This window comes from Musa acuminata, chromosome BXJ3-9 (genome assembly GCF_036884655.1).
Source record: "Musa acuminata AAA Group cultivar baxijiao chromosome BXJ3-9, Cavendish_Baxijiao_AAA, whole genome shotgun sequence".
Classification (NCBI taxonomy): Eukaryota; Viridiplantae; Streptophyta; class Magnoliopsida; order Zingiberales; family Musaceae; genus Musa; species Musa acuminata.
Genome location: NC_088357.1, coordinates 7,854,728 through 7,865,089, shown reverse-complemented (window position 1 = coordinate 7,865,089; position 10,362 = coordinate 7,854,728). Strand labels below are relative to the sequence as shown.

General features: G+C 38.5%; 1 protein-coding gene across 1 annotated transcript; it reads left to right on the top strand.

Moving 5' to 3' along the window:
• The first annotated feature begins 1,748 nt into the window (after positions 1–1,748).
• Positions 1,749–2,984, top strand: LOC135650269 (uncharacterized). Its single transcript, XM_065169549.1, has 2 exons — positions 1,749–2,367; positions 2,813–2,984. Exons 1-2 carry the CDS (start codon positions 1,878–1,880, stop codon positions 2,854–2,856), a joined length of 534 nt encoding a protein of 177 aa, XP_065025621.1. The 5' UTR covers positions 1,749–1,877; the 3' UTR covers positions 2,857–2,984.
• Positions 2,985–10,362: the final 7,378 nt, after the last annotated feature.

Genomic DNA, 10,362 nt, shown 5'->3' with positions numbered 1-10,362 from the left:
GTCATTGTAGGGGTTGTCCGGTAGGTAAGGATGGGTGGAGGAACACATCAGAATCCAGCTCCCTTTCCTAGACGTTCAATGTGCTCTCTTGCATGTGAGTACTCGTGGAACTGTCGGACCTGGCGCTCGCTTAATGGCCCCCCAGGACGAAAAACACGGAAAGAAATTTCTGGGTGCATCTGAAACCGGAAATTATCTCTTAAACTTCACCGAGTTTGGAGTCTGACTTACCAAGATTTTTGACCATGCCTATTTCTCTCTTTCCCCTGCGAGTCACTCATTGCCATCTTGTTTGATGCACAAGCAAGTTCTATCGTTCCCTGTCTTGGAGAGCGAGAGTGATCTCGGTGGTCCTTGCAAGACATGCTCCAAGTCTTGATGTTAGATCGAGTAAGACGAACAGGGTGGTCCCAGCTAAGGGCATTCTCATTTCCTCAGCCAATCGAGCTTCGCATAACATGTGCAGGGGGTGTTCATTTGCAGCCTCCCTAGAAGATAGGCGTATGATGGTCATCTCGAAAGGAGGGGATGATTAAAAGAATGCCACCGTCTCTTTCACACCCCAAACACAAATCAATTAAAGCTATCCCGTGAAGGGGATTAAAGAACCGAAGGACGCAATCATTGATGCCTAGCACAGTATCATCCAGGAAGTTCGAGCCAAAAAGAAGGTTTTGTTCCTACATGAGTGCGGCTTGGAGCTCCCAACCAAAGAGTAAACAAATGACAGTGGCGGTCATGATAACGATGAACTTTCTTAAAATTAGATAGTTCCCTGTAGAAAGAAGGGTTATGGAGTAAGACAATGTTATCTTGGAATTGCCATTCGAGTGTACCTCTTGGGTAGGTGCTCAGATCAGGAGTAGCAACTTACTCGCAGATGTTATCAACCTTTCTTCAAAGAAGACACTGAATCGGTAAGAAATGGTATGTGCTGATGGAGGGAAAGGAAACAGAGGAGCGTATCTTCTGGAGCATGCAGTCGTCACCTAATTCAAGAACAAACAATGCCCTCTTTTCCTGGGCAACTCCCTATGCCAAAATCATTCATCTACCCGATGATTAGGAAAGAAAGTTTATTCTTTACACATGAATGTCTCCCATCATGTGCATCCTTCGATCGTGATCTTCCTGGCGTTTTAGATCAGTATTTTTCTCGGTCCATCTGCATGAAGCAGATAAAATACTCCTTACAGCTCCTGCAGAGCTAATAATATAAAGTCAAGGCTGCCACTGCCACACTGTCTTCCCCTGATGCATTGATCTGCGTCCAAGATCCCCGTACTGGCAGAACCACCGGCTGTGTTCTTCGTGACTAATCTCAATGGTAAGAAGGCATAATAGGTTATGGACTGAGGTAATCGGTTTCGGACAACAGGGTGTTTACATGAACCTGTGGCTTTCAAGCCATTTGTTTGGTCCTTTGTCAATCCGAAGTGCCATTAGTTTCTTGGTTATCTTATACTAATAATAACAAGGGTTAGATGCAGCAATAAGCAAACTTTGACAGCTGCTGACAGGTATGGGCTACAAGGATGGTCGTACGTTTCTCTACAGTTACATCGATTAGTTGTTTCTTGCTAAATAGTCCAAATACATGTGATAACTTTTACATTATTTTATTTGATTGAGATACAAATTATATATATATATATATATATATATATATTTATTTATTTCAATTAGACCCATCAAAATGCCAATTTTAATCTTTTTAAGTTGTATTTAAGCAATTCCAAGGCATCCCTTAGCCTCCTTCCTTCCCTTACCTTCAAGCCCATTTATTCCCCCTTCCCCTTCTAAATCTCTCCATCCATCTATAAACCGAACCCACCCTTAAAACCCTCTATCCGTCTACCTCATTCCCTTTCTCTCCAATGGAAAAGCTCGCACCTTTCTGTGTCATTTTGCCTTGGACAGCCTGCTTTGCCCTTCTCCCTCTCTTCCTCATGTTCTCGTTCTCCTCCGGGGCGTCCGGCGCCACCTCCATCCAGAACCTCCTCCAGAACCACGGCCTCCCTGGCGGACTCCTTCCAAATGCTGTGGAGTCCTTCTCCCATGATTCCTCCTCTGGCCTCCTGGATGTCCGCCTCGTCCGCCCCTGCTACGCCCGCTTCGACGATGGGCTCGCCTACTTCGAAAGCCAGGTGCGGGGCAACCTCAGCTACGGCGCGCTCCGCGGGGTGGTCGGGTGGTCGCAGGAGGAGCTCTTCTTGTGGCTCCCCGTCAAGGGGATCGTCGTCGCCGACCCGACCTCGGGCGTCATCCTCTTCGACATCGGCGTCGCCCGCAAGCGGCTCGCCGTCTCGGCCTTTGAGGAGCCGCCGGACTGCATCCCGGCGGAAGACGAAGCGGCGGCCGGAATAGGTGAGTTACAGAACTCAAGAAAGAAGCGATCTTGGCGGGCGTTTCACATCTTAATGGAATTATTATGGAGCTTCGATTTCTGTTTCCGTTTCGAATAGGAATGGTTGTATTTACTGCTGCTCTGCTTGATTTCCACCCGATGCACATTTATTTCCTGGCCTTTTCGGTTCTTTATTCCAAATATTACATCTTCAAGTTTGATTTTTTCCTCTTTAAATCTAGACAAAATGGATAGCTTGTTATAATTCAGTGATGAGTTTTTCCACTTTTGACTCTCTTATATTGATCTTGTGTTTCGGTTTCTTAGCGTGCTTGCGTTTCTTGTGCAGTTCTTTTCCCTGTCTTGTTTGTTCCTTCCCTGTGTTACTGGCACGAATCAATATTCTTTACTGCACTCTTTTCTCCTTAACTTACGTTTCTTTTGTTTGCTTGCTTGGATTTGCAGGGCTCGTTGGCAGAAGAGAAGGATTCCTGCATCAGAGACAATAACTAGGACCATATAATATTCCTCTTCCTCTGTATTCAATATTCATCTCTCTCTCTCTCTCCCCTTTACTGAGACTTATGCTGTGCAGTACATGGAAAATGGTAAATGTCTTTAAAACGATTTTATTGCCTCTCCTTCTTCGTTCATCTCCCGAACCTGTTTCATCAATCGAGTACGTCTTGAGATGGTTTCGGTGAGGACGGTGAGCTGTGCCAGCTAAGCAATCTGTAGTGGGAGAAAGCTCTCCAATAAGACTTCAACATGTGGCTTGGCTGGTGATGACAAGGCATCAGCTGTCATTCTATTAGAATGGTCCAAGTCATTCATTATGGCATATTTGTCATGTTGCGTAACATGTTTGTCATTCATGTGCCCAATCGTGCTGGTGCAGGTCATGTGATGGGACTTCACATTTGATGTGTGCAATAATGCGCAATTCAGTGCTATAGTGACGTTTTATCTATTCCTTCCCCATTGATCATTATCAAAATCTTCATGCAGGATATATATATATATATATATATATATATATATATATATATATATATATATATATATATATATATATATATATATATATATATATAAATATATAATAAATACTATTTGATCTGATAAAATCATCTTAGTATGATTAGTCAAATCATTAAATTTGATAGAAAAATTTTTTGTGTCCATTCATCATGTTCTTAAGTCAGGATGGTCTTCCATAATGAATTTGTAGATTCTTCATTACTACTCTCTACAAAATCTGATCATTCTCATCCTTCTTTGTGTAATAGGGCTTTGTCATGTCTCTTCATGAACTTGGAAGATATGAATTTTACATGAAGCATGCTAACATATCCTGACATTACATTCTTTGATACGATAACTCGAAAACCACTAAATTGGCAGTATCATATTGTTACGTGGGTCCAACCCAAGTTGATGATAATAGAAGATCATTATTTTTTTTGCACGCAATCTATATACGACAACAAAAGACCATAAATTATGTTGATGTCTATATTATTTGTATTCTATATTATTTATATTTATTGTTCTCTTTTGTACATTTTTCAACATCTTCCATGAACATTTGCCTTTACCCTCACCGATATATTAAGTTTGACAAAGATATTGCAATAAAAACTTGTGTTGTTAGTTTAAATTAGCAATAGACAGCGGATGACATGTTACTAAAGTTTTAAGAAAATATGCTAAACGTCAAAGGTTAGACGAGGATATGAATGTAAATTATTACGAGAAAATAGCATTCACGGCTTAGTCAGTTCAATATGATCTGCACCCATATGTATAAAACTGGTTGAGATGTCTTTGAGGTGAGAATGTCGAGCTTTGGAGATGTCACTTGTATGAAGATCAAGGTCAGAAGAGATTTCTCACCCTAATCCCTCTTATGCTCAAGTTAATAACCCAAAATATAAGAGTGTGGATGTAAGTTCCCCTCTTTTTCTTTGTATTAAAAGTGAGCATTTGTTCTTGATTTTAAAAGGTATCAAAATGAGATATAAGAGTGTTCCCTCCTTTTTCTCTGTATTAAAAGTGAGCCTTTGTACCTGATTGAAAATGTATGAAAGATGCTTACGATTGCTCTTATCATCATAAATTATGAGAATAAAGCATATGATTGTTTTTTTTCATTATAAATGGTGAGAATAAAACTTACGATTATCTTTCCTGTCATAAATAATGAGAAGGAAGCTTTATCTTCTCTTTGCTCTTTGAGCATTACGTGACGGTAACGTGTTGGATGATTAATCGATAATGTATCCCCTATCATTTATTCCCTCACCCCTTTGCCTCCAGAAAGCATGCTTTGAGGCTCTTTTAAGAGGAGCTTGAAGTGTAGCATTTGGTTCATCCGACACATTAGGGGTATCCTAACTCATGCCTTAGGCGTATTTTGGCTTTCTGCGTCCGTCATGATGGATTTCTCTTTACTCGAGTCGAGCTTTCTCGACTCACGCATCTCGAGCATATTTTGTCTTATACTTCCATCGTTGTAGATTTCTTTTCAATGGATCAAGTTTTTTTTATTTACGTGCTTTAGATACATTTTATCTTATGCCTAGATAATGATGGATTTCTATTTACACAGGTCATGTTTTTATAACTTATGTCTTAGGAACATTTTCCCTGTGCCTCCATTGTAATAAATTTCTCTTTATATGAGTCAGATTTTTTCGACTCATATGCTTTAAATATATTTTACTTTGTACTTTCGTTATGACAGATTTCTGCACTTCTCAAGTCCTTCTTAGCACATTTCGAATTATTCATCTGACATGTTTCTAAATCATTAATCGATGTTTTTTGAATCCTTTGTTTGACCCATTTGAAGTCCGTAATTTGTTAGCTTCTCTTAGAAAGTATCCCAAAATGACACTTGTTTCAATCATGGAAGGGGAGAAATCGATTTCCTTCATATAAATCCCTATACATCTTAGATGTGAGGTCTATTCTTCTATTTGAGCCTCCAAAACCTCCTTAGAAGTCTTTCCTATTTTATCCTAGTTTTCTAAAAGGTGAGTTGATTCTTGCATCTTTCGTAGTCTTAGTGTCGATTCATCAATAAATCGATCTTCTACGTTTTTGCTTTTTCGTCTCCTTAGGTCGGGATATCTCTCTTTTCTCATACAAATTTAACAATACGAGAATTAGGATTCTCGTATTTTACCCCGATAGCAATTAAGGTTCCATTTGATAATAGCCTCAACTCATTGCCTAAGCTGCCATCTTTCATTAGGCTAGTCTTCATGACTTGTTGTTTGTGTCATGTGTATCTGCCACTTTAATCCTTTATTTTGATACATTGAGATCTCATTTTGAATGTAGAAGCTCGATCGAACTGATAAAATTTTTCTTAAGTAATGAAGTTTCTTTTTCTTAATTTGCAACGATGGTATCTTAAAGGTAGACTCCATCATCAGTGTCTTGGGTTATGTAGATTGACATTTGTTATATGTATAGTTTTCCCCGACTTAATATTGAGAAAAACCTTAGGGATAAAACTTTTTTAAATATACAATGTGTCATATTCTCGACATCATCACATCTTTGTTATCCTGAGATGATATGTTTCATCTCAAAGGACCTTAGTGATTTGATATGACCCTTCATAGTTTAGCATTAACTTTTTTCGAGAGCTGATCGGGTTACTAACCTTAGTTTTGAGATGCATTAGGTCCCCTAATTCGACTCCTTAAAGGCGAACACTTCGATTATACAACTTAACCATCATCTTTTTATATCTCAAGGGTCGTATATGTGCTTTTGCTTAGACTTTGCTAATTATGTAAAGTTTAATTCAAAGTCCTTTTTCGAAAGTTTTCTTATTAAAGTTCTTAACTTGAGGTGTTAGGAAGGTTATCTTGGTGGTAGGATAGTCTCAATACTAAACGCTAAGCTGAGTAGTGATTCTCCTAACCCAATCTTTTGTGTTATCCAAGAGACCTATAAGATGCTTGGTAGCTCATCTACTTAGGTACCCTTAGCCCTAACAACCTACTTCTTTATCCCATTAAGAATAGCTCGGTTGGTGACCTCGATAAGACCGTTGGTTTGAGGATGAGTTATCGAGCTGAACCTAAGTTAAATCTCGTAAGATTGACAAAACCTCCTAAATATCATATTGTTAAATTATGCCTCATTATTAGTGTTGAGAGTCCTTGGGATTCCAAAACAAGTAATGATATTTTTTTATATAAATTTTTTGATTTGCTTCTCGATGATCGATGCTAGTAGTTTAGCCTCTATCAATTTTATGAAATAGTCTACTCACATGATGAGGGACCTTCGTTAGCCCGAGGCTGGTGGAAATGGTCAGAGGAGATCCACCTCTCATTAGGCAAAGGGTCATTTGCAGTCGATCGAGCTTAGAGAGACTATTGGTTGGTATTGTATCCGAGAAAACTTTTAACATCAGTGGTCTATATAGGCATAGGTTATTATATCCTTGCACAATGTCAATTAGTAAAATCCTTTTCGAAACACTTTGCAAGCTATAGTCTGTCCACTAATATGCTTCCCATAAATACATTCATGTACCTTAGTAAGCACCTTCTTAACTTCTTAGGATGTCAGATATCTAAGGAGTGATTGACCAAAGAACTTACAATATAGGTGATTGTTAATTATTTTATATCATGTTTGATGATGCTTATCTTTTTGGGTCGCTGTAGGGTTATTCGGGAGCATCACATCTCCTTTATAGCATATAATATTATTCATCCAACTTAATTCCCTCCTGACCATAGATACATCATGTTTCTCAATAGTTCGAATCAATAGTGTTTCAACCATATGTTTGCTTTCCTTCGGAGCCCGAGTGGATGTTAGCTTGGTGAGTGCATTAGCTTTGATATTTTCTTCATGGGAGATCCATAACACATTTAGTTGGGAGAAATTGTGAGCTAATTTTCTGCATCTTAATAAGATACTTTGCTATGATTGTATCTTGGGCCTAATAACTCCCTTTAACCTAGCTCACAACTAATTACGAGTTACTGAATACTATCAAGTATTAAACTTGAAACTCCTGAGTGAGCTTGAGCTTTGAGAGGAGTAATTCATATTCTACTTCATTGTTGGAGATCTTAAATTTGAATCGGAGGGCTCGTTCGTATATCTATTTGTTTGGGTCATTCAGAATGCGTCTAACACCATCTTTTTTCAAGGTGGCAAAGCTATCCATAACAATGTCCATACTGAGAGGGTGTAACTGTTGACCTCCGATGAGGGAATTAGCACTACGATAAAATCGACTAATACCTAGGTCTTAATTGCAGTCCTCAACATATATTGGATATTGAACTCAACCATTCTATTGACCATCTTAGCAGTCATTCTAGGATATTGAATCGAAAAAGAACTTATCTAAGTGGTTAGTCGATAATCACTTGTACAATAGGTGTAGATCTTCATTGTTATCAGTATCATTACAAATACGAGCCTCTCGATAGAGAAGTATCATTCTTCGGGCCCACTTAGGATATGATTAACATAGTAAATAGGCTTTTAAACTCCTAAGTCATCTTGAACCAACACCGAGCTAACATATGAGTTGGTGATAGCAAGAAAAAGACTTAAAGTTTCACCCAAGAAGGAGAGTTGTGGTAACCGAGCGAGATAGTATTTCATATTTTTGAAAGTCTTTTGATATTCCTCGGTCCATAGAAAACCTTTTGACTTCTTTAATGCTTAAAAGAAAGGTAGGCATTTTTCATCTGATTGGGATAGGAATTGGCTAAGAATTATTATTCATCCTATTAACTATTAGACTTCTCTTATCAACTAAGGAGGGCGTATTTTTAGTATGGGTTGAAGTTTCTCAGGGTTTACATTGACTCCACTTTGATGAACAATAAATTCGAGAAACTTTTTTGAACTGATTTCAAAAGCATACTTAGTCGGATTAAGGTATATGTTAAACTTTTTTAAAACTTGAAATGTTTCTATTGGAAATTCCAGACAGAGCATCACAGATGTAGCGAAAAAACTGAAAAATAAAATCCTAGATTTCTCAAAAAATATCTTATCAATTATTGGTACGCCAAGAAACATAAAACTAAAAAATCCCGTGTATCACGTGAGATATATTACTTGGAGAGATCATATATCCCTAAAAAATCCTAAATTTGTAAGAGAGGATAAAAGAGATCAATTGTCCTCATCTCTAGCGATAGACCATATGGTAGATGGGCGACGATACTCCTCAAATCACTGCACGTTCTTCCTCTCCACACATACCACGAATGCTACATCATGATCAAGAAGAAGCCGACCCTTCTTGCTATCCACATGCCCCAAACTAGGGCTATCGATTGAGGAGGAGAGGAGAAAAGAGGGCGGAGAATAAGAGGGGTAGCCAAGAGGAGACTAGCCTATACCATATTTTGGCCCCTCCTATTTATAGAGGTTCTTGTCACTTAACCCATATGAATCTGACCTTATTTGGTACTACATCTCTATCAAATTACCCAAGCCTCTTGGATTAGTAGATCTCTACATATTAATATCTTATGTATTCTTATTAGATCTAATCCACATGATCTAATAATTCATTTATTCCTCCTTAAAGATTATTTTGAAGTCATCCCCTATTCATGGGTGCTTTTTAATGGTAGCTCGGGTATAAGCTTTATGACTTGATGAGTTGTCTCCTCTCGAGGCAAGTTGATTAATGATGACTTCAATCTATATTTCCGCTAGTCCTTGAGATGGACATGAAGGTTCCTGGTGCCTTTGGATGAACCATTTGAGATGTCTCTGGCAATGTGTTCTTTAGTCTATTCTTTTAAGTCGGATAATATTTCATATTGTGGCTGTAATCTCAATAGAAGCGGTAGTATTTGGATCTTTTTTTCTTTGCTAACAAAGTTTTTATCGTTTAAGGGTATGTTAAGAGTTTTTTCTCCTTTATCTATAAAAATATTTTAGTTCTAATCATATTCAAGGCGGTTGACTCGTGTCTTGAGCAAGGTAATTCGGGTCTTTCACTTCTTCATCACTACGGTGGCCTTAGGGTCAGTGGGGATTGTAGCTTATCTTGTCTTAGCTTTTTGTGTGTCTTTTCACATTTACCAGAGACCATTGCCTCGATCTTATCTTCTAGTTGATTTTGATTGGCTCACTAGAATACTTCGGGTACCATCATCGATGGCCTCTTTGCCAATGATCAGAAAAGACAAGAGGACTTAAGTATTATCATGAAAGTTCGTATGACAAGTGATGGATGAACATCTTGTATACCTCAGATTTAGTTGGTGAATCAAGTGACGAAGTATGAGAGCATCTCCTCCTCCCCTTACCTAAGTCTGAGAAGTGTTATCGCTGATGACTTCGAGCATATATTCCCGAGAAAGTGAAGTTTAAATTTCCTATTGATCTAAATGAAGGAACTAATGGAGAGTGACTTCGGATGATTATACCATTCTCGTGTTTGGCTTCTTAACATAGTTGGGAAAGCACGACCCATCAGGATATCTGAAGTACTATATAATGACATGTGGGCATAGAAAGTACGGATATACTCTAGCGTTCGATGTTCTCATTGAAGGTTTCTAATGGTGGGAGATTAAAGTTAGTCGAGATTGGCTCCTCTAGATGTTAGTGGTGAACGACGATCGACCTGAGGTGGAGTTGGTTGACCCTTCCTCTTTGGATTGTTGGAATTCTTATTGCATTTCTTTCAAAAGTTAGTCTATTTATCGTAGTTGGATTCTCAAAATTTTATTTATCGAATCTAGCGATTGAGTTTAGAATTTTGGTGGAATAGGGTCACATGGTAGTCCGTTGAATTTTGTAGTTGGGGAACAAGGTGCTTACTCGACCGGTGGCTCGATGGGCCTCGAGTGCTCTTGATATATTGGTATTATATCCAGTGGGGGAACCCCAATGGTCATTGGTGCCAGTGTCGATTGAACTGCTGATTATGGTTGAGGTAGTAGCATCGCTTATTAGGTCAATTAGAACAAGAGCAAAGTAATAACTTACATCATACT